At 35.6% G+C, this 25,639-nt stretch overlaps 1 protein-coding gene across 1 annotated transcript; it reads left to right on the forward strand.

Annotated features, from left to right (window-relative positions):
* Positions 1-3,942: 3,942 nt before the first annotated feature.
* On the forward strand, positions 3,943-5,276 carry LOC140866969 (inorganic pyrophosphatase 2-like). The gene is made up of 4 exons (XM_073272037.1): positions 3,943-4,115; positions 4,209-4,330; positions 4,420-4,624; positions 4,754-5,276. The coding sequence occupies exons 1-4, from the start codon at positions 3,978-3,980 to the stop codon at positions 5,114-5,116; spliced, it is 828 nt and encodes a 275-aa protein (XP_073128138.1). The 5' UTR covers positions 3,943-3,977; the 3' UTR covers positions 5,117-5,276.
* The last annotated feature ends 20,363 nt before the right edge of the window (positions 5,277-25,639 follow it).

The following is a 25,639-nucleotide window of genomic DNA, read 5'->3' on the forward strand; positions in this document are numbered from 1 at the left end:
CGGTGTACCAACTGTGACGGTGACGCTGGCAGACCTTCGACGGTGTACCGGCGAGGGACCTTCAACGGCGTACGCAATGGTGGTAGGTGTCGTGCTCTTCAGATTTGGTGAAAGGGGTTTGAAATTCATGTGTTATTTTAACTTTTGGAAAGTTTTTATAATAGTAGCTATGGTTAAGTTTTTAGGCCCACAAAATTTTAACCATGGTAAAGTAAAAGCTCAGAAAAATAAATAAAAAAAGAAAATTAGTAAAGGGACAGATATCAGATTTTGAATGGGTCAGGGCACTACCACATCTGTAGGATCGACCCACCCGTCCTTTGGGGAATGGGAATTTAGGGTAGGCATTTCATCATTTAATATCCAATTAATATTAATATAAGATATAAATTGTGAGAACCCAAATTCTCGGAACTTGCCAACCAAGAAAGAATCAGATTTGGGAAGGAAAATCAAGTGAGTAATCAGCCACTTTATTTCGGGAAAGGATCTTCTACTGTGGCCTGTGACTTCGTTTCACGCCACATCACATTTTTTTTTTTTTTTTTGTTTTATATATTTTAACTTCATTTTTAAATTCAATTTTTTTTATACCACCACAGCACAATATTCAATATTCTTTTTGTTTTGCTTTTGTTAATATATTTAATTCTTTATTTTTTAAAACATTTTTGGGTTTTTTTTCCTAAAATTTTTGGGGCTTTGTTCTCTATTTTTGGCCTTTTTATGAAGTACATTTTAATTTTCTTAATAAAAAAACATCATTTTTTTAATCTTGTCATTTTCTTGTATCACTTTTTTGTCTTATAATTTTTATATATATATATATATTTTAGGAGACCTATAATTTACATTTCAATACTAGTGCACTTCTATTGAAATTAATGATTTCAAAGAAATTAGGGGTGATCATTATTTAAGAAATTTTGTTTAGTTCTATAAAATTTCAGTTAATTTAATTTGATTTTTCGTTTCCATAAAAAAATTTGTTTTAACCTAATTAACAAAATTATAACTAATTATATTTTGATTTTGATTTTGATTTTTAGATGTTTATACATTTAATATTTTACTTAATTTTTCTTATTTTTAATTTGTCAAGTATAATGTGTTTATTATAATAAAGATCTCATATTAAATTATGTATTTTATAATTTTTATTTTTTATTATTTAAAAATACAAATTGGATAATTTGGTTTTTTTTAGAATTTACATATAGTTTATGATATTTTTAAATGCTTATATATTTACTATTATACTTAATTTTTCTTATTTTTTCTAAGCATAATGTGTTTAAAAAAATTAAAATGTATAATTTAAAAAAAAAGGCCAGAAGAGAAAAAAAAAAAAACAAAAAAACACAAAAGATTTTAACAAAAAAAACCAAAAACATACATAAAAATAAATAATTAAATATATATTTAAAAAAGCAAAAAAAAATTAAAAATTGAATGTTGTGCTGAGGGTGGCAAACGATGTCGTTTACCACCCACAGCACCCCCTGCTGTGGACAGCCCCACAGCAGGGGATCCATTCCCCTTTATTTCCATGTTGAAGGCTTGTAATGACCGAAATTAAAGGCCCAATTCCGCATATAATCAGAAAGAATCAAGGCTAATCCATGCACATCATTTGTGCCCCTTTTTGGACAAAATCAAGGCTGATTTCGGCCCTGAAATAGGCTGTAGATTCATCTCCCCCATCAGCTTGTATTCACATTCAAATATCTGCAAAGAAAGCTCACCAAAACCTCAAGAAAAAATTCCAAAAATTCGACCCTTAGGCTGCTGAAATTTCGAAGTACTCTAGGTCGAAACACTGCACAAGTTCGAGCATCTTGGATATGATTTTTGCAAGAATACTGCTCGCTCGACACAAGCAACAGCGCCCCAATGCTTCAAAAGTGGCGCTCCAACGCTTAACCTGTGCGAAAAAAGACGATCTTGTTGCGCCTCTGCGCTATGAACAAGCGCAACAGTGCTATAGACATGCGCGCGAAGAGGAATAGCAGAAGCGCTTAATGGAAGGGCTTCTGCGCTGGAATTTGCGTGAGAGAAGCGCTTCTGCGCATTCAGTGAAGCGATATAGCGCTAATGCGTAATTTAGAAAAAAAATCAAGTTCGTAAATCTGAAGATATGGATCGATGGGCTTTGATTCATGGGCTCTTGAGCACGTATAAAAGAGGATCAATAAAGGGCAGAGCCGCACACCAGGAACACCAGCACAACAACACAACACAACACACGCACAACAGAAACACAACGTGAAGAAGAGAGAATTGAGAGGAAAGCTGTTGCACGTGAAAGAAGAGAATTTGGAAGAGAAAACTACGAAGACGAAGGATACCGATCCTACTTCGGCTTTGTTTTTCTTTATCAAATAATTGTAGGAAAAATTACAAATTTGGTCCTATATGTTTGTCACTTTGCGATTTTGGTCCTTTATGTTTTTATATTTTAATTTTAGTCCTGCATGTTCCGATTTTTGGCAATTTTGATCCTTTTTACTCAAAAAGGCTTACGTGGCACTGTACAAGTCAGCTCCACATCAGCACTGAATTGGTGCCACGTCAGCGCCACGTAGGAAAAAAAAACTAAAATTGCCAAAAAAATAAAGATAAAAGACTAAAACTGAAATCTGAAAATATAAAGGACTGAAATCGCAAAGTGTCAAATATACAGGACCAAAAAAGCAATTTTCTCAACAATTGTATAGTATCTTATGTGTTTGATACTGTTGATGAGAAAAATATTATTCATTATTTTCAAAGCATGAAATTTAGAAGTGTTCTATTGTAAAAAACATATAAAGTTAGTATATGATATTTATCGTATAATTTTTTAAATCTATTGAATTCACCCCTCTGATCGAAAATTTTGGGTACGGTTTACCAGCGTTTTCTTGCATGAACATGCAGGGTATTATCACAGACCCGTGGGAATGTGAGTTTGGCGAAAAAACAAACCAAACGTCTGACAAATAATCTAATCCGTATATAATCCAATGAACCAAACGTTGCCTAAAGAATAACATTATACTTTATTCGAATAAATCAGAGAACTCATATTAGTGGGGAATATCAACATGATATTATATTTTTTTATAAAGTATGCTTAATCATCGCCTCCTCCTATATACCAATTCAATAATTAATCAATTATTAAACATTGAAGATGAAATATTATCATGATCAAAAATTAATGAAATAAGTCTTTCTTACTATTATTCTCGCTAAAAAAATTGATCCAGCATTAGCATTTACATGATGCTTTGATTTAAATAGATAGATATGCATAGGGCTGGCAAAAAATACCGAAATGTCGTCATACCGTCTTTATCGTATCGAAAAAAATCGAAAATATCGGAAATTTCGGGTAAGATATACGGTATTCGGTACGGTATGAGGTATAGTGTACCGAACCACCCCTAAATATGCATATATTGTATAGCCAAGATTCAAATACATACGAGTGGCTTTAAATACACGTACGCGTAAAATCTATCGACAACATACGACAAATAGATAAAAAAAATATAGAAAAACTTTGATTTGTTTATCTGATTAGTTTAGTAGTGGCTCAAAAGAATTCGAATTTGAATTTGAAGCAGCCTCTGTTATGATTATATTTGAAGCAGCCTCTGTTATGATTATATATATAAAAGGAAAGTGGGATTCATAGTTGGTTTACAAGAAATGACTCGGAATATTCTCTTACAGATAATATTTCATGAAAACAAAATTTAAAAACCAACCTTAAATTACACCTAACCGTTGGATCAACCCAATCCAGCGGCTGATTTCGACCACAAATATAATTTTGAACGACAAATCTCTGAGTAGGATCGGATGACACACAACCCACTTGGATTTCCTCAAAAATATATACCCCACCCCTCACAAGTTTCCATTGTGCATAAAAAATTCTACGTGTTCACGAAACATAAAATCTTCACCCTTTTCCTCTTCTCTTTCTCATGGCCGGAATCGTGGTGGTTTTCGACTTCGACAAGACGATCATCGAGCTCGACAGTGACAATTGGGTGGTGGACGAACATGGCGCCACCGATTTGTTCGATCAGCTTCTCCCTACCATGCCTTGGAACTCACTAATGGTATGTATCGATCTTTAAGTTACAACTTTCTGGGTACGTACGTAAATGCATATTAATATATTTGTTTCTTTAATTTGTTTTTAAACCATAAAGGGCAGGATGATGATAGAGCTTCATGGACGAGGAAAAACCATTGAAGACATTAAACGAGTGCTGAGGAGGGTTCCAATACATCCTAGGATAGTTCCCGCCGTCAAAACGGCCCATGCTTTAGGGTACGTATAATGCATCTACATATATAATTTATATCGAATTGGGTCGTCAAGATTTTAGAGTTTTGATTTATGTTTTCATAAATTTTTAGGTGTGATCTGAGGATAGTGAGTGATGCCAACACCCTCTTCATTGAGACGATTCTTGATCACCTCGGAATAAAAGATTGCTTTTCCGAGATCAACACGAACCCGAGCTACCAGGACGATGAAGGGAGGTTGAGGATCTCTCCTTACGTTGATTTCAAGTCGTCTCCTCATGGATGCATCAATCCTTGCCCTCCAAACATGTGCAAGGTATGTATATAATACAATATGTATTTATATAGCATGCGTGTCTCTTAGCTAGCTTGAGTGGTTTTTTATTATTATTAATTATTTGAACGTGTCCTGAATCTGATCTTGATTTTGTTTAATTAATGAAAGGGTATGATTGTGGAAAGGATCAAATGCTGTATAGCCAAAGAAGGGAAGAAGAGGATGATATATCTTGGTGACGGTTTAGGCGATTTCTGCCCGAGTTTGCAGCTGGAGGAAGGAGACTTCATGATGCCAAGAAAGAACTTCCCAGCGTGGAATTTGATATGCCAAAATCTGGGACGCATCAGAGCAGAAATCCATGAATGGATGGATGGAGCAGAGCTAGAAAGCATTCTACTACAACTTATAGAAAAAGTCAGGATTCAAGAAAGCGCGGTTCAATCGGCTTTGATGGTGGATTGTAAGTTCAGTAGCATTCCAATGGCAGAACATGAGAGCAGGCCCCATGTCCTTCGAGTCCATCTATAGATATGACTGAATAATTTGGTTGTTGATTAAACAGCAGCTGGTTTCGCCTTTTTCGCGTATATGTAGAATGTTTTAAGATGTGTTTTGTGTTTTGAAAGCATCTGCAGATTAGTAGCTTAACTAAGCTGGTTGGATTCGAAAGTCATCCTTATCATTATCTGTGTGGTGTGAAATATAGACAAAAATTTCTGAATTACATTCACATAAGCTCAAACCACTTCATGGAGCCACTTAACAAGTATTTTGATCAGTCTAGACTACAATATTAGAAAACAAACTGGCCTCAAAATTTATGTTACGTTGTACAGAACAACGTTGCATGAGTCTTAACTAAATATTTGGACAAGTTGATATCTTTGATTTATTACACTGAAGAGTGATGTTAATTGTTTTACCATTCCTGTAATCCCCTTGGAGGCTACTAATTGTTGCAAAAATAACATCAAGATCTTGAGTAAGTAGCATAAATTCAACAGACAAGTTACCTTAATTTGTGAAGAAAATCTTTGAAATTCATTCCCAAGCAGGATATTCACTTTTCCATCCTCTGTTAATTCCATGGAAAGATTGTTCAAAGTTAATTAACTGAAAATTCTCATTCACCAGCAGCTCCATTTCTTTAGTCGCGCCACAAGCATGCATCCAGCTTAAATTCGTCCATTGCTAGTGCTCCGTTAGCGATCCATCAAATTATTCTGCCTTCAAAGTTCAAACCAAGAGAGATGGCACTGCTAGCTGAGGTTGATAACTGTAACTATGAATGTCTTATAAGATTTTATGAAAGTTGGGATCATGCATGTTCTGAGGAAGAGACGAATCTTTTCGGCTCCATATTTGAGAGTGGATCGAGCAAGAGCTCATCAGATTATTATTTTCATCTGTTTGTAGCAACAAATGTACACAGGTGAAAGGAATATGCACTCAAGAAAAAGCATAATTTTCACTTTTTTTCTCAAGTAAAATCTTGATAATATATAAAACTAATCAACTGCAGAACCAATAACCAATAACCGAGGGAGAAAAATTAACATCAGTGTACGTGACTCAATTCATCACTAAGAATGATTAGTTTCATTGTTCTCCTTTTCAATGCATGATTATGTTTCATCAATTGAAAATCTATTAAATCATTGAATATGTGAATTTACAACTACCCTTTTCCGTTAATATTACATAAGTACTTTAGTAGTGTGCTTTTCTTTTTCAATTATTTATTTCTATGACTCTTCAATTAAATAAATAATTTATATGAAAAATAATCTTTAAATAACATCCAAAAACATTTGATTGTGTCTTTCATTTCAGTTTACTACATTCATTCAATTTCGCATTCATTCTTAATACCCAGTGTTTAGAATCTGTTTGTTGGCATTTTTCGCACACTGTATCTGTTTGTCAACTTACATTGACGCCAAGAAAGTAAGAAGTTAGTCGCTAACCCCATTGAGTTCTAATCTTTTAGAGTAGAGAAATTTTTTAGGTATATTCACCCCTTTTACACTCAACCAATCCTTTGGAGGCTCTTAATATTAAGTCAAATGAAATATGAAATATCATTATCAATATTTGAAAATTTTAATTATTAAAACATAAAATGTGATTCTTTTCGATTTGATAGTTGAAAGTAATATACAAAGAGGAGAGTGAGACAATTTAGATTTTAAAATTTTTAGCTATTAATATTATATCGTATTTTTTTTGTCTTTGTAAGTTGTTCAAACTTGAATCAGAAATTATTTATGAGTTTTTTATTTAACTGAATTTTAAGTCAAAATCAAAGTTTTACATTGTGTATTATCAACTTTATCATTTGTCTATACACACTTGAAAATTTTGTCCAAGATATTGTTTTTTTCTAATATCGATGATTAATTATTATGATGTCAAAACTGATAAAGGGAAAATAAGTTTTTTAGTCCAGTAACTTTATCGTCTTTGGGTTTTGATCCATTAATTTTTTCGATGTGGTTTTTGTACACTAATTTTGCATTTTCAATGTTTTTTGGTCCAACTGCATATGTGTCAGCTTCTGATTGGTCCACGTCATCATTTTGGACCAATCAGAAGTTGACACGTATGCAGTTGGACCAAAAAACACTGAAAATGCAGAGATAGTGTATCAAAACCCATATCGGAAAAAGTTAATGGACCAAAAAACTTATTTTCCCACTGAGAAATTATGTGTATACTAAATAAATATTCGGTTTCTTAAAAAATTGAAATACCAAAACTTTTTCGTTTTTATTTGTTTGTATATGAATGTAAATTTATGTATTTATTAATTTATGTCAAAATTGAAAATTTATTTGTTAATGGTTAATGGATGTATTTGGTCCATTTCAAAGAGGCTGCCCAAAAATGGTCAATTAAAACCATATAAAAATATTTCTTAATTTTTAAATAAAGGTTTAATATTTTAAATATCACATATATTCATAATCATAAGAATACTTTTTTACTAAGAAAATATTATAAATTACGAAACAAAAAGGTCTTGTAGAATTGTTGTGTAAACACACTATACGCGATGAATCATCAATGAAAAAATATTCACTGTTGTAGCTGTCGATATAAACTTTCTACAAGAAAAAAATTAGAAATTGGCAAGATGTGATTGCAATAGGAAATAAATTTAAAAAAGTTTTACTATTTGTTCAAAAAGCAACCATGCGTTCAGTAAATATTAATACGAGCTTGTGAAAATATAATATTTGTGCCAGCAGATGTATCACTTTTTTATTTGAAAACATGAGAGTCGAGTCTGAATCAAACATTTATAGCAAATATTTTATAAATTAATGTACATTCTATCAAATTCCTTTTGAATTAAAAGATCATTAACATAAGAATACGATTTTAATTTATATTTGATGTAATAAATCATGTTGGGTGCAATAATTCTCTGCTGGATAGAACGATCGAACCATGATGTTTGAGTTGTTGTGCAGTTTAAAATATTAGAGTTGAACTATTACCACAAACTATAGCTCTTGGTAAAACGACAAACGCTTGGTCCTACAACTGTTATCAGAGCCAATGACATGAGTTCGATTTTCATTGATTGTAAAGAGTGCAATTATTGGAAGGAAGATTGTTGGGATGCAATAATTATCCCTGCTAGCAGAGCGATCGAATCATAGCGTTTAGAATTATGTGCGATTTAAAAGATAGAGTTGCATCATTACCACCAACTATAGCTTTTGGTAAAGCGACAAGTGTTTGGTCCTACAATTATCATTAAAAATTTACAGTGTAACATATTTCAATAGCTCAAAACTCAACACAAATATAGTTAAATTGGTTCAACTTGCAATGTTGCAATCTTGTTTTGGTTGGAAAATGTAGTACTGGACTCTTGTCATTTTATCAAAACCTATAGTTGGTGGTAATGAAACAACTTAAATATTTTAAACCGCACAACAGTTCAAGGGTTACGTTTTAATTGATCTACCCAACAGAGACAATTATTTCATCAACAATCTCCCCCCCTTCCCTCACCCCCTCCAATAATTGCACTCGTTGAAATTAATGAGAATCGAACTCATTAGCTTGATTCGAATACTAATTGTAGGACCAAAAGCTTACTACTTTATCAAAAATTATAGCTAATGATAATGATACAAGTCAAATTTTTATACCGCTCTATATAGACAATCATTGCACTCCAACACAAAACAAGACACTATAACAATAATAACCACAATATTATGTCATATAAATGGTTGTGTTTGGTACACATGATAATGAGTTGAAAGGAATATTATTCCTTAAATATTTCGGCTCTTAATAAATTTAATATTATAATATTTTTCTTTTTAGACAAAATCAAATATTTGGTAAATATCTTGTGTATATCTCGAATATGTTAAGATATATTGTAAGGACCCGATTTTAATATGTTAATTAATTTGTGTGTTAAAAATATGTATGAATAAATATCGGTTTATAGACGATATTAAATTACATATTTGATTTATAAATCACACAGGAGTTGAAATAACTCAAACCGGGTCAAGTTTTAACCCCGAATGAATAAAATAAGACACACATTAAACCAATACATATCTAATTACTAGATACGGATATATATTATATTTCTCTCTCCTCGGTATTCATCATCGTCATCTTCTCAGCTTTCCCGATTCCTTGTTCTTTTCTTTTCCAAAATTTTCCTATCGCTTCAAATCGCCGTAATTTTTCCGTCGGTTATCGATTTTTGAAAATAAATATAGTTCCAGAATCCTCGCGACGAGAGCTTTATTTTGGTACCAATATTGTAAGGTTTTCTCGCGTCACTCGAAGCTCGAATTCCGACAGCCGTCGTCTTCGCCGCCCCTAGCCGTCGTCCGATCGTCGCCGGAGTTTAAGGGGTTGTGGTTTCGGTTGATTAGACCTCTAATTCGAATATTTGAGGTAGATTTCGAGATTAGTGTTTCGAATTTTGGGAATTTTGATTCAATCGATTTCCAATTATTGATATTTGATTTAATTCTTGATTGTAGGTGTTATATTTCAGTTGAATTGAGGTATGGTTATTTTTCAGAATAGATTTGGGAATTATTTCGAAATTTCATATTATATTATGTTGGATTTTCGAATTATAGAGATGTTTAAATCATTGTTTGGATGTTTAGATGTGTTAGAATTGTTATAGATTAATTTAAGGATTTTTGAACAATTTTTCTGGAAAATTCAGATATGCAGTGTTGGGTATTTCGACTTTTCTAGTTATTTATTTGATAATTGGACATTGATAGGATGATTTAATATGAGATGTGAAGTTAAGGAAATGTTAGTTTGATTTTTTAGAATTAGTTCCGATAATTTTCAGATTTGTAAATCGAAACAGGAATTAATATGATATCAATGGTTTTCCACAGGATTGTATTATTCGAGAATTACTTGAGATATTTCTGTGGTAAATTAAGTGTTGGTTGAGGTACGTATGAGCTGTTTATATTACGACGCCTATAATGGCATGTTATGATATTAAGTATTTTGTAATGAGTGATAACGTGTATTATGTGCTTATGTGGATTATATGATTGCATTCACTCATTTATAATTTTTCATAGCACGTTGAGCCTTGACTCCTTTGATTGCTATTGATATTGATCTCTTGAGATGTATTGAGTCATCGATGGAGCGAGTGACATTATTTAGTGCACTCCTGAGTTAGCACGAGACCGAGCGGGTAGCAACCGTGCTCTCGATGCTACGTACGACACTCTTGATGACAGCATGAGGCTGGACGGGTCGCTCCTGTCACCCTCCGATGCTACGTGTATGGATTAGCAGTGATGATTCGAGGTCTGCTGCGTTCCTGGCATGGGTGGCCACTAGTTTATTGTGATACGATTATTTGGACTCCTTTTGGTATCCCTTATTTCATTGATACCTGTCACACATTACATTGCATTTCATTGCATTGTACTTGATTTTATTCATGTCAGTTATATTTGTCGTAATTTTTATAGTTCGTCGTACTGGGGTCCGACCCCTGTTTTCTTTTTATGATGTGGTTGTTTGTGATTCCATAGCAGGTTATCCAGGGGGATTTGACGCATCTAGTGGAGCGTCATCTAGTGGTACCCAGTGAGGCGAGCGTGGAGTCGAGTTCCCAGATATATGTATATATATCAATTTAGCGAGTTTTATATTTGCCGGGGTGATGCCCTGTGTATCTGTATAAATAGTTTTGAACCTTGTTTTGAATTGTTATTTGTGTGATCGAGCCTTGCCGGCTCTGCATGTGTTTAGTCCTGGCCAGTGCGGCTATAGGGTTGTAAATTGGAGTTGTGACTCTATTTTTGAGTATATATTGCTGGTTGTATTGTACAGGTTTTTGGGATGTCCTATTTACGAATAGGTCATGCCGAAATTTCTGTAGGCCCAAACGCAAATTTTTAACTCGTTTTTGCTGTTTACATTAATTAATCCTGGTTGTTTGATCATTAAATATTAAATCAGGACACGGGCCATTTCATTTGGTATCAAAGCGTATACTGGGATATGCTCGAACTAGAGTCTAGGACACTCGAGTTTAGACACTAACAAAATGGTTGCGTATGTGTGTGACTACTTGTTCTTACGTGACTTACTTGTTGTGTTTATTTTTGAACGTATCTGTTAGAACCAGTAGTTCTTGGCTTTAGAATTAGTTTATGAATTCTATTAGAACTCTGAGTTCCTATCATAGTTTTTTGTTCGTTAAGATATTTTTGCCTGTATTTAAATCTTGTGTCTTGTAGAATGGCACCAGGAGGAAGAGGTAGAAAAGGGAAGGAAGTTGTAGAAGAGTCTGCAACGGAAAATGTTAGAAATCTTGATGATATTGTCAGGGGAAGACATGGTCGACCAGCTGTTCAGCCTCCGAAAGATGTGGAATTAGAGGTGAAACAACAACCACGGGTAAATCTTGACAAAGGAAAAGCGGTTCAGGCTGAGTCTGATCCAGTAGCCCAATTGACTGAGAAAATGGGAGGAATCCGATTAATAATTTCTCAATTTCAGGAGTTGCGTCCGCAAAAGTTCTTTGGAAATGAAGGAAGTGAGAAAGCTGCTAGTTGGTTGAAAAGTCTCAACAATATGTTTAATGGACTAGAATATCCTGATGACATTCGACTGAAGTTAGTTCCTTTTCAATTTAAAGACCGAGCGCAACTTTGGTGGGAAACGACAGCAGAAACACTTTCTGATTCTGGTGAAAAGATCACATGAGAAGTATTTTGTAAGCAGTTTGCACAAGAATATGCACCACCATCTTATTATTCTGCTAAAGAAGATGAATTTAATCTGTTGGTGCAAGGCAATAAATCTGTTGCTGAATATGCTTATCAGTTTTCTGCTCTTTTGCCTTATGTTCCACATGTTGCAAAGAATGATCGATCAAAGCTTTTACATTTTTTGAAGGGGCTTACACGAACGATCCATACGTTGGTAACTACTGGAACTCCATCTACTTATATGAAAGCAGTAGAAAAGGCCAAGAAAATTGAAGCAAGTCTACTCAGGGGTGAACCACAATCAATCCCAGCAGCTAGTCCTCAAGGAGCTGGAAGTAATTCACAGACACCAATGGGTTTACCTTCATATCATCCTATTCAATCTTCTCAGCAAGCGAAAAGGCCTTGGTTTAAAGCTAAGGGGAAACCATTTAAAAAGAAACAGCAGTCTAGTTCATCGAGTTCCAGTGGTAGTCGTGCAGAAAGTTCAGTTGGATCGTCTGGTAGGGTGTACTGTGACAGATATGGTGGTAAGCATTTGAGTGCACATTGTACAGGATTTCTAAGAACTTGTTATACTTGTGGGCAGGCTGGACATTCGTCTCGAGTATGTCCAAATGCTTGAAGACAGCAATTTCAGCCACAACAGTTTGGCCAGTTTCCTGGACGACCATCATTCAGACCATATGCTCCTGTACCACAGTTTGCTCCTACACAGCCTTATGTTCCGGTACAGTCCACTCAGCAGCCTAGGTATCTATCTCCTCAGAGTCAGCAGCGTTTTCCAGGTCCACAACAGGCTCAAGTCCATGCTATGACTCAGGATCAGGCACAAGATGCACCTGGGGGAGTTATTGCAGGTATTTGTTATATTTTTGAGTATCCTGCACGTATCTTGATAGACACAGGAGCATCTCATTCATTTTTATCTGTTACATTTGCTGATGAGCATGAGATTGCTTTTACTCCGTTATTGGATACTGTGTCTGTTGCTACTCCTGCTGGTGTTTTCTTGATGTCTAATGAGATAATTTTGAATTGTGTGATTAGATTTGAGGATAAGATCATGATAACCAATCTAATCAAACTAGCTATGTCTGATTTTGACTGTATCTTGGGTATGGATACACTGATGAATTATAGAGCTACGATTGATTGTTTCCATGGCATTGTGAGATTTAGACCGTATTATGACAATAAGTGGAATTTTTATGGTAGTGATTCACAATCTCGCATTCCATTAGTATCGGCAATGGAAATGTTTAGATTATTGTCGATAGGAAATGAAGGATTTATGATTTATGCTCTTGATGCGACGAAGGAAGAGAAATTGAAAGTTTCAGATATTCCTGTCGTTAAGGATTTTCCTGATGTATTTCCTGATGAGATTCCGGGTTTTCCGCCTCAAAGGGAAATAGATCTTAGTATTGAATTAATGCCAGGGACAAGTCCTATTTTCCGAGCTCCATATCGATTAGCTCCAGCAGAATTGAAAGAACTCAAGACGCAATTGCAATATTTGCTGGAAAAAGGTTATATTAGACCAAGTGTATCACCTTGGGGTGCTCCAGTCTTGTTTGTGAAGAAGAAAGACGGAACGATGAGCATGTGCATCGATTATCGGCAATTGAATCAGGCTACTGTGAAGAATAAGTATCCTTTGCCACGAATTGATGACTTGTTTGATCAGTTGCAGTGTACATCTGTATATTCTAAAATTGATCTTCGTTCCGGATATCATCAACTTCGAGTTCGAGAGGAAGATGTTTCCAAGACAGCATTTCGAACGAGTTACGGACATTATGAATTCTTAGTTGTGCCTTTCGGGTTGACTAATGCTCCAGCGGTTTTTATGGATTTAATGAATCGTGTGTTTCAGGAGTTTATAGATCGATTTGTTATCGTTTTCATTGATGACATTTTGATTTATTCTAAGTCAAGGAAAGAGCATAAAGAACATTTGACCTTAGTACTTCAGAAACTCAGAACATCACAATTATGTGCTAAGTTTTTGAAGTGTGAATTTTGGTTGGATAGAGTATTATTTCTAGGACATGTGATATCAGCACAAGGGGTATCTGTCGATCCTAGTAAAATTGAAGCTGTTCTTAATTGGTCCAGACCAACCAATGTCTCTGAGATTCGTAGCTTTTTGGGTTTGGCTGGATATTATAGGCGTTTCATCAAGGGATTTTCTGAAATAGCTAGGCCTATGACTATATTGACGCAAAAAGATCGACGTTTTGTGTGGACTGAGGAATGTGAAGCTAGTTTTCAGACTTTGAAAGAGAAATTGACTACGGCTCCAGTACTAGCATTACCTTCAGGTTCAGGTGGATTTGTTGTCTGTACAGATGCTTCTTTGAATGGACTGGGTTGTGTTTTGATGCAAAATGGACGCGTGATTGCGTATGCATCTCGTCAATTGAAAGCACATGAGACTCGTTATCCAGTTCATGATTTAGAATTGGCTGCCATTGTGCATGCATTGAAAATATGGGGTGAACAGTTTGTGATTTATTCCGATCATAAGAGTCTGAAATATTTATTCACACAGTCTGATTTGAATATGAGACAACGTCGATGGTTGGAACTGCTTAAGGATTTTGACTGTGATATTCAATACCAGCCAGGAAACGTGAATCAAGTTGCAGATGCTTTGAGCAGAAAAGTTCACACTAAGATGTTGGCATCTTTAACTATTTCTAAAGTTCATGAGCATTTGAGAACTTCAGGATGGACTTATCGAGCTAAAGGTAATCATTTCATAGTTTCATCTATTCAAGTTGAACCACGAATAATTTCGAAAATCAAATCAGCACAAAAGACTGATCCATATATTCATCATTTGAAAGAATTAACTCCAGCTGGTCAGTCAGGAAAATTTCTTGTTGCTTCTGATGGATGTTTGCGTTATAATGGTAGACTTGTGGTTCCGAATTTGATAGATTTGAAAGACGATATACTACGAGAAGCTCATTGTAGTCGACATAGTGTACATCCTGGAATTAGAAAGATGTATCATATCTTGAAATCCCATTACTGGTGGGAAGGTATGAAGAATGATATTTCTGATTTTGTGGCTAAGTGTTTGACGTGTCAACAAGTTAAGGCTGAAAGAATGAGACCAGGTGGTATGTTACTTAGTCTTGAAGTACCACAGTGGAATTGGGAACACATTACTATGGATTTCGTGACACACCTACCTCAATCTAATCGTGGTTGTGATGCCATTTGGGTTATTGTGGATAGATTGTCTAAATCTGCCCATTTTATTCCATATGATCGTACTTGGACATATACGAAAATGGCGAAAATGTACATTGATCAGATAGTGCGATTGCATGGTGTGCCAGTTACTATAGTATCAGACCGTGATCCCAGATTTACTTCTATGTTTTGGTCTAGTTTGCAATCAGCTTTGGGTTCTAAATTGGCCATGAGTACTGCCTATCATCCACAGATAGATGGTCAATCTGAAAGGACTATTCAGACGCTTGAAGATTTATTACGAGCTGTTGTGATGGATTTTAGTGGTGGTTGGCAAGAATCTTTAGCTTTGGTGGAATTCTCTTACAATAACAGTTACCAAGTATCTATCGGGATGACACCATTTGAAGCCTTGTATGGCAAAAAATGTAGATCTCCGATCTGTTGGGAAGAAGTAGGAGAACGACTGTTGTCAGGACCAGAGTTTATTCAAGAGATGAAAGAAAAAGTTGAACTGATCAGGAAAAGAATGAAAGCAGCCCAGGATCGTTAAGCCAGCTATGCTAATAACAGACGTAGACCTTTAGAATTTCAGGTTGGCGATTTTGTTTTCTTGAAAGTATCACCATTTCGTGGTACTATGAGATTTGGGCGTAAAGGGAAATTAGCTCCTCGTTATATCGGTCCATACGAGATTGTTGAGAAGATTGGTTTTTGGCGTATCGTTTGAACTTGCCGCAGAGTTTGTCTGCGATACATGATGTATTTCACGTATCTATGCTGCGGAAGTATGAACCAGATCCTTCTCATATCTTGAGGGCTGATGATGTGGAGTTGGATAGTTCCCTTAGCTATGTTGAGTATCCAGTGCAGATTCTTGATCGTAAAGAAAAGCAACTTAAGAACAAAACGATTCCTTTGGTTATGGTGGAATGGAGTAGACATGGGAGAGAAGAAGCTACATGGGAATTGGAGTCTCGAATGCGTCAAGAATGGCCTCATTTGTTTGACAATGTCATGAATTATGCCATGTACTCTGATTTTCCTATGTACTATCAGTGGTAGATGTTTGATTCCTTTGTATATAAATTTGATGTGTGTTAATTTCGAGGACGAAATTTTCTTTTTAGAGGGGGAGAAATGTAAGGACCCGATTTTAATATGTTAATTAATTTGTGTGTTAAAAATATGTATGAATAAATATCGGTTTATAGACAATATTAAATTACATATTTGATTTATAAATCACACAAGAGTTGAAATAACTCAAACCGGGTCAAGTTTAACCCCGAATGAATAAAATAAGACACACATTAAACCAATACATATCTAATTACTAGATACGGATATATATTCTATTTCTCTCTCCTCGGTATTCATCATCGTCATCTTCTCAGCATTCCCGATTCCTTGTTCTTTTCTTTTCCAAAATTTTCCTATCGCTTCAAATCGCCGTAACTTTTCCGTCGGTTATCGATTTTTGAAAATAAATATAGTTCTGGAATCCTCGCGACGAGAGCTTTCTTTTGGTACCAATATTGTAAGGTTTTCTCGCGTCGCTCAAATTCCGACAGCCGTCGTCTTCGCCGCCCCTAGCCGCCATCCGATCGTCGTCGGAGTTTAAGGGGTTGTGGTTTCGGTTGATTAGACCTCTAATTCGAATATTTGAGGTAGATTTTGAGATTAGTGTTTCGAATTTTGGGAATATTGATTCAATCGATTTCCAATTATTGATATTTGATTTAATTCTTGATTGTAGGTGTTATATTTCAGTTGAATTGAGGTATGGTTATTTTTCAAAATAGATTTGGGAATTATTTTGAAATTTCAGATTATATTATGTTGGATTTTCGAATTATAGAGATGTTTAAGTCGTTGTTTGGATGTTTAGATGTGTTAGAATTGTTATAGATTAATTTCAGGATTTTTGAACAATTTTTCTGGAAAATTCAGATATGCAGTGTTGGGTATTTCGACTTTTCTAGTTATTTATTTGATAATTGGACATTGATAGGATGATTTAATATGAGATGTGAAGTTAAGGAAATGTTAGTTTGATTTTTTAGAATTAGTTCCGATAATTTTCAGATTTGTAAATGGAAACAGGAATTAATATGATATCAATGGTTTTCCACAGGATTGTATTATTCGAGAATTACTTGAGATATTTTTGTGGTAAATTAAGTGTTGGTTGAGGTACGTATGAGCTGTTTATATTACGACGCCTATAATGGCATGTTATGATATTAAGTATTTTGTAATGAGTAATAACGTGTATTATGTGCTTATGTGGATTATATGATTGCATTCACTCATTTATAATTTTTCATAGCACGTTGAGCCTTGACTCCTTTGATTGCTATTGATATTGATCTCTTGAGATGTATTGAGTCATCGATGGAGCGAGTGACATTATTTAGTGCACTCCTGAGTTAGCACGAGACCGAGCGGGTAGCAACCGTGCTCTCGATGCTACGTACGACACTCCTGATGATAGCATGAGGCTGGACGGGTCGCTCCTGTCACCCTCCGATGCTACGTGTATGGATTAGCAGTTATGATTCGAGGTCTGCTGCGTTCCTGGCACGGGTGGCCACTGAGTTTATTATGATACGATTATTTGGACTCCTTTTGGTATCCCTTATTTCATTGATACCTGTCACGCATTACATTGCATTTCATTGCATTGTACTTGATTTTATTCATGTCAGTTATATTTGTCGTAATTTTTATAGTTCGTCGTACTGGGGTCCGACCCCTGTTTTTTTTTTTATGCTATGGTTGTTTGTGATTCCATAGCAGGTTATCCAGGGGGATTTGACGCATCTGGTGGAGCATCATCTAGTGGTACCCAGTGAGGCGAGCGTGGATTCGAGTTCCCAGATATATGTATATATATCAGTTTAGCAAGTTTTATATTTGCCGGGGTGATGCCCTGTGTATCTGTATAAATAGTTTTGGACCTTGTTTTGAATTGTTATTTGTGTGATCGAGCTTTGCCGGCTCTGCATGTGTTTAGTCCTGGCCAGTGTGGCTATAGGTTTGTAAATTGGAGTTGTGACTCTATTTTCGAGTATATATTGCTGGTGGTGTTGTACAGGTTTTTGGGATGTCCTATTTACGAATAGGTCATGCCGAAATTTCTGTAGGCCCAAACGCAAATTTTTAACTCGTTTTCGCTGTTTACATTAATTAATCCTGGTTGTTTGATTATTAAATATTAAATCAGGACACGGGCCCTTTCATATATATTTGCCATGCTTAAATCGTGTCTTGATAAGGTAGTTATTAGATATAATATTATTCGATATTATCAAGGTATGATTTGCTAGATTTGATAGAGTTTTATCTCTACTTAAACATGTTTCCTTATTCATGTAGGACTCTATCTAAGAAAACCTTAAAAGACTTGGATGCTAATCTATAAAAGGAGGTTTTCACGCACAAGGATGTAATGCTTCAGACGTACTAACCACTGCGTAACTATTGAAGAATTCCATTGGTGAATTTGAAGAAATCTGAAGCAAGGTTTGCAACCTTCGTTGTTGCATGTCCCCGTATTGCCGTTCGTGTTGAAGACATCAGAGACAACACTGTAGAAACTGTGTTGTTGAAGATCTTTACTGTCTCTTCAAATTTAGGCTACAGGAGTTGCATCTATTGTTTTTACTCTGATTTGTTTAGAATGCAAGTTTGATTTCTCAACTTGTTGAGAAATTTAGGATTTAATGATTTTTTGTAAAATCACTAGTTTTACTTTGTAAAACTGATATTACATGCATTACTAGTGATATTTAGCTCTAAGGCAACTGCACGAGTTTTTATACTCGTGCAAAATTAATTACTTGTGTTTTATTTACGTTTTAAATTTCCGTTGTACTGTGTTGTCTTTGGTGTTACAACACGAAGTACAACACTGACTATTTTACATAACAAACTATGTACACCATTTCTTTCACGTGTCATCAGAGTCACCACTTGATGTTACTAAGTGAGTTTTTGGTTTGTGTTACAGGTTAGTTACGGATACTCCGTACACAAGTGCAATTCGTCCACCTATTTTGGATGGGACAAATTATGGCCCTTGGAAATTGAATATGAGCATATACATTCAATCTATTGAGTCCAGGGCCTGACAACGTGTTCTTGATGGTTGGACACCACCTATGAGAGATGATGATGTATCAGGACCAAAGCCAAGAGCACAATGGACAACCGATGAAAATACTGCGACTATTTATAATGCAAAAGCTCTTAATGCTATTTTCACTTCTGTTGATATGAACATGTTTAATCTAATTGGTACTTGTGTTTGTGCAAGGGATGCTTGGGAAAAACTTCAAACTCATTGTGAAGGCTCGGCAAGTATCAAAAAGACAAGGATGCGTCTCATAACCTCAAAATTTGAGAAAATGAGAATGGAATAAACAGAGACCATCGTTGAATATAATGGAAGATTGAAGAGCCTTGCAAATGAAGCATCTATACTCGGTGATCCTATTTCGAACGAGAGACTTGTGTCCAAAGTGCTTCGTTCTGTTCCTAAAAGATTTCACACCAAAGTTTGTGCTATTGATGAATCAAAAGATACATCTATAATGTGTTTGGATGAGTTGATAAGTTCTCTTCGCACATATGAGATAGAGATGGAAACCGAAGATGATACTAAAGGTAAGTCTATTGCTTTTCAAGTATCTAATGATGTTTACAATGATTTTTCTGAAGTTCAACAGGAAGTAAAGAAATCTGATCTGGAAGAAAATTCGATTGCCTTGATCTCAAAGAAATTCACTGATTATCTCAAGGTAATGAAAGAAAAGAAGGATGTGAAAAGTACAAAACCTTCAAAATTTCCTAAACTGCCTACTTCAAAGAAGCCTCAAAAACCTGCTACTACTCGAGGACCTCGTCAAAGGTATGAAGGTAAGATTCAGTCCTCAATAAAAATTTTGATAATGTTCAATGCAGTGAATGTAAGGGATATGGACACTATGCGTATGAGTATGCCAATCGCCTTCGAAAAGGTATGAATATTTCTCTGAGTGATGATGACTCCGAAGGAGAACAGGAAAAGGCTGAGCAGGCAGATCTTATATCTTTTACTACCTTGATGGAAAGTAAGAAAAATTTTCTGATTAATCCTCTCGGTGTTGGCTCCGGTGTTGCAACACCTGGATGCAACACAGTTCAAAAATCTTTTTTCTTTGTTGCTTCTAACCTTGATAATTCCAGTGATCATGAAGAACAGGTAGCTGACGCTTACACTCTGGAAGGTATACATAAACTCTATGAGGAGTTGTACTGTGATTGGATCAAGAGAAATCAGTTGAACACAACTCTGACCAAAAAGAATACTGAATTAAAAGTTGCTGTGGCTAGGCTGGAAGTCCTCATGAGCAAGAAATATATGGAATTAGGGTTGTTGAATTCTGAACTTGAAAAAGCAAAAACAACTCTTGCTGGATTTAATTAAAGTTCAAACAAACTTGATACTCTTTTGTCTATGAGTAAGAATGATAAGTTTGGACTTGGTTTTAAAGAAAGTGTTTTTAAAACTGGTGAATCTTCCAAAACACCAGTGTTTGTGAAGGAAGGTAGTGATTCCTTGAACCATCCTTCAACTGCTTCTAAAGGTAAGAAACTTATTGTTGAGAAGAATGTTTATGTCCCAAAGTCAAAAAAATGGAAGCGTCCTTTTGTATGTCATTATTGTCTCAAACCTGATCATATCAGGTTTTTCTGTCGTAAGCTTAAGGATGACTATATTTTGTGGGAATCCAAGCAAGTGTTGCCCACCGTGTTGCACAACACCAAGCGCAACACTGGCATAAAAAGGCCCACTGTGAAGAAAGTTTGGGTACAGAAGTCTGATGTTAAAAATTTTGTTATTTATACTTCCTTGAAAGCTAACACTGCAGGTAATTAATACGTTGATAGTGGAAGCTCTCGGCACATGACAGGTTTGAAATATCACCTCACGGACTACACTGAACAAAATGGTGGTAGAGTGACTTATGAGGTGGTGCAAAAGGAATAATTGTTGGCAAATGAATACTCAATGTGGAAGGGTTTTCAATGCTTCATAATGTGTTACACGTTGAAGGACTGAATGCAAATTTAATTTCAATTATTCAACTGTGTGATGATGACTTGCATGTGAAGTTTGATAAGAATACTTGTGAATTTTATGATAATGCTAATCTATGTGTTATGACAGGTACATGATCAGTTGATAATTGCTACCAACTCGGTGAGGAATTGGCATGTAGACATTCAAAGGTTTATGAGTTTAGTCTATGACACAAAAATCTTGGACATGTGAATTTCAAGACTTTAAAGAACTTGAGTAAGTTTGAAGCTGTTAGAGGTCTACCAAATCTAAAGTTTGGTGTTCCATATGTATGCGGTGCATGCCAAAAAGGTAAGCAAACCCGTGTTTCGCACCCCGTATTACAACATTGTGGGACAACACGGTGTCTTGAACTTTTGCACATGGATTTGACGGGTCCCATGAAAGTTGAAAGCAATGGAGCTAAAAAGTATTCTTTGGTATGTGTTGATGATTTTTCTCGTTTTACATGGGTGACATTTCTTAGAGAAAAATCAGACATTTTTGATGTTTTTAAGAAGTTGTTTACCAAGATTACTAACATGCATACTTTGATAGTAGCAAGGATCAGAACTGACCATGGAAAGGAATTTGAGAACTCAACTTTTTCTTCTTTGTGTGATAAGATGGGCATCTCACAAGAATTCTCTGCTCCAAAAACTCTTCAACAGAACGAAATTGCCGAAAGGAAGAATAGGACGTTGCAGGAGATGGTTAGAGTGATGATGAGCTCAAAAAATATCTCCAAGAGATTTTGGGCAGAAGCATTGAACACAGCTTGCCATATTTCAAATCGTATTTATTTGAGAAGTGGTTCTTCAATGACTTCCTATGAAATCATCATGGAAAAGAGACTAAATCTTAATTATTTTCATATTTTTGGCTGTGTATGCTATGTTTTAAATGATAGAAACCACCTAGCAAAATTTGATTCCAAGAGTGATAAGTGTTTGTTCCTTGGTTATTCTACTAATAGTCGTGCATATAGAATGTATAATCTTAGGACCAGAACAATTATGAAATCTATTAATGTTGTTTTTGATGATGGTGCAGATCTCAAAGGAAAAACTGTTGAAGATGATATTGAAGGCTTGCTGGAAATTCCTCTCGAAGAACACAGTGTTGTCCCGGATGTTACAACACCACACACAACACTGGTTTCTTCAGAAACTGCTCATGAAAAAAATTCTCAAAATGATGAGGAAACTGAGGTATCTACTGAAAAGTACATTCCAAGCAAGATACAAAAGAATCATCCATCATCACAGATTATTGGAGATGCTCATGGAACAAGGCAAACCCGAGCTAAGGACAAAGTTGACTACCGCAAGATGGTTGAGTTAGTATGCATGAGTTCCGTGTACTCACAGGTAATGCATTCATGTTTTGTCTCCAATATTGAACCTAAGAATGTCAATGATGCTTTGAATGATGAATTTTGGGTAAATTCCATGCACGAGGAACTTGAGCAATTTGTCCGAAATGATGTATGGTTTTTATTTCCACCTCCTGATCATGGTAATGTCATTGGTACAAAATGGATTTTCAAAAATAAAACCGATGAATCAGGAAACATAATTAGGAACAAAGCAAGGTTGGTTGCTCAAGGGTATACTCCGGTTTAGGGGGTTGATTTTGATGAGACCTTCGCTATTGTTGTCCGCATTGAGTCAGTCTGACTATTGCTTGTCATATGGGTATAAACTTTACCAAATGGATGTAAAAAGTGCGTTTTTGAATGACATTTTAAATAAAGAAGTGTATGTGAAGTAACCCAAAGGCTTTGAGGATCCACACCACTTGGATCATGTTTACAAGTTAAGAAGGCACTTTATGGCTTGAAGCAAGCTCCACGAGCTTGGTATGGTAGGTTGACCGAGTATTTGCTCGAAATTGGCTTCAAACGAGGTGAGGTTGACAAAACCCTTTTTATTCAAAAGGCCAAAGGTGAATTTTTTTTTTGTCAAGTTTATGTGGATGACATTATTTTTGGTGCTTCTTCTCAAAAGCATGTTGATAGTTTTGTTGAATGTATGTCTTCTACTTTTGAAATGAGTATGGTAGGATAATTAACTTACTTTCTTAGATTGCAAGTTAAGCAATCAAATGATGGGATTTTTCTTTGTCAAAGTAAGTATGCAAAGAATTTGGTGAAAAAGTTTTGCAAAGAGAATGTGAAGAACATGAAAACTCCAATGGGCTCGAGTGAAAAATTGGGAAAATACAGTGTTGCGGCTAGTGTTGACAACACCATGTATCGCAACATGATAGAGAGTCTTTTGTATTTGACTTCTAGTCGTCCTGATATCATGTTCAGTGTGTGTTTATGTGCTAGGTACCAATCTGATCCAAAGGTAACCCATTTAAAAGCTGTTATGAGAATTTTGAAATATGTTTCGGGTACATTAGATTTGGGATTGTGGTATACGAGGGAAACAAACAATAACCTTGTAGGTTTTAGTGATGCTGATTGGGCCGGTGATGTTAATGATAGAAAGAGCACAACGGGTGGGTGTTTTTATCTTGGTAATAATTTGGTTTCATGGTATAGTCGTAAGCAAAATTGTGTGTCACTTTCGACTGTTGAATTTGAATATGTGACAGCCGAAAGTTGTTGTTCACAACTTCTTTGGATAAACCAAAAGATTGAAGATTATGGTTTTAAGAGTGAACCCCATTGTTTATTGTGATAATTCGAGTGCTATTGATATATCAAAGAATCGAGTTCAAAACTCACGCATAAAACACATTGATATTCGTCATCACTTTATTCGAGATTTGGTAGAGAAATGTATGATTCGAATGGAGTTTGTTGGAACCAATAACCAATTGGCAGACATTTTTACTAAAACATTAGATTTTGAGAGATTCTCAACCCTTCGGAGGTCTTTCAGCATGTGTGCATTATAATACTTTACCTGTGTTGTTTTCGGTGTTACAACACCACAGACAACACGGTTGTTTGTTTTTTCATGCATACTTAGGATTTTAGGCATTCTGCATTCACTATGTTATGTGTAGTGTTTAAATCTCTGTTACAGTGATTCAATTGATGCCAAGTTTTTCTGCAATTTTTTTTTGCACACTGACCCTTTTGCTTTTGAACTCTGACTAAACCACTAAGTAGTTGAGGGATGTACATATTTTCCATGTTCTTGTCCCGTGTGAAAGGTGGTTTTGCAAATTCAGTGTTCAGCCTTTTATCAAGTTTGTTGACCAATGTCATAAATACAAACTTTATCAAAAATCGGAAGAAAATGGAAAAAGCTACCTAATTGAGTCCAATGAAGACTGTTCTTTTAGTGTGCAGGCTACCACTTCTAGAAATTTTCTAAAATCAAGGGTAATCAAGTGTGCTGGTTTCAAATACTTTTGAAAAGCTTTGGTGTTGTTGATGATGTTGTCAACACGAGAGGCAACACTATGCTTGTAAACATATCATATGCTTGTAATTGCATTTTTATTTTATTTTACACTCTGTTTAGGCATAAAATAGGCCATGCATATGCAATTTTGCTAATAGGGTTCTGTTTTTGGGTGAGGTTCTAAATAGACGAATTTCGATGATTTACCCTATTTACTGAAAATTGAATTTTTGTGATTGATTTTTGTTTCAGTGGAGTTAGGATGATTTGGAGTTATTTCTGAAAGATTTGGACTGGAATATTTATCTCGGATTATTTCCATATTTATGGGATTTTATCTCTTAATCTCGGTTTTTAAATTTTGGCTGTTAGGAAAGTTACCGTTAATAACTTGGAGAGATAAGGATTTGGGGTGATTATGAGTTTGTTAGGGAAAATGTTACCGTTTGAGATAGGATTCCTATATATTTGTTTTTCTATTTATCGGGCATTATCATCTTCTTGATTTTACAATTAACCCGATTGTTTTCTCTGCAAACTCTACCTCTCTCTTATTCTCAAATTCGATTTTCAATGGCAGGTCTTGATCCTTAAGATATCAAAAGCGAAATGGGACATATGAATCCCGATGTTGCCGCCGATGTTACAACACCGGCAAACCCAACTTCTGATACTCTTTTGCCGATTGTTCCAGTTCTCATGGAACCTGAACCACTTGCTATTCTCATGCCCGGCGAACCTGGGAATGCCATTGATATCGAAAATCCGCCGGATTTTTCTGTCCTGAACCGAGTTCATCCCACTCCACCGATGGCTCGCCGATCGAAGAGGCAAGCTGGGTATAACCCCGATTTTACCCATTCCAAACGTTTTTACAAGGGTCCTCGTATCTCCATGGCCGAAGAGGATCGTAGCTCGGGTGATGACTCAGATGATGCTGATTACGAGTTTGTTGCTCGCAAAAAACCCTCATCCACCGATGCCTCTGCCTCCACTTCGATTATCGAATCTGCTTCTGAGAGCAATGATTCTAGATCTACTGATGAGGTTCCTCCTAAGGATGTTCCTGCCGAAGTTGTACCTCAAGAACCTGCTGTTTCTGATGAAGATGCCA

The sequence above is a fragment of the Henckelia pumila genome, chromosome 4 (assembly GCF_033568475.1).
Source record: "Henckelia pumila isolate YLH828 chromosome 4, ASM3356847v2, whole genome shotgun sequence".
Taxonomy (NCBI): Eukaryota; Viridiplantae; Streptophyta; class Magnoliopsida; order Lamiales; family Gesneriaceae; genus Henckelia; species Henckelia pumila.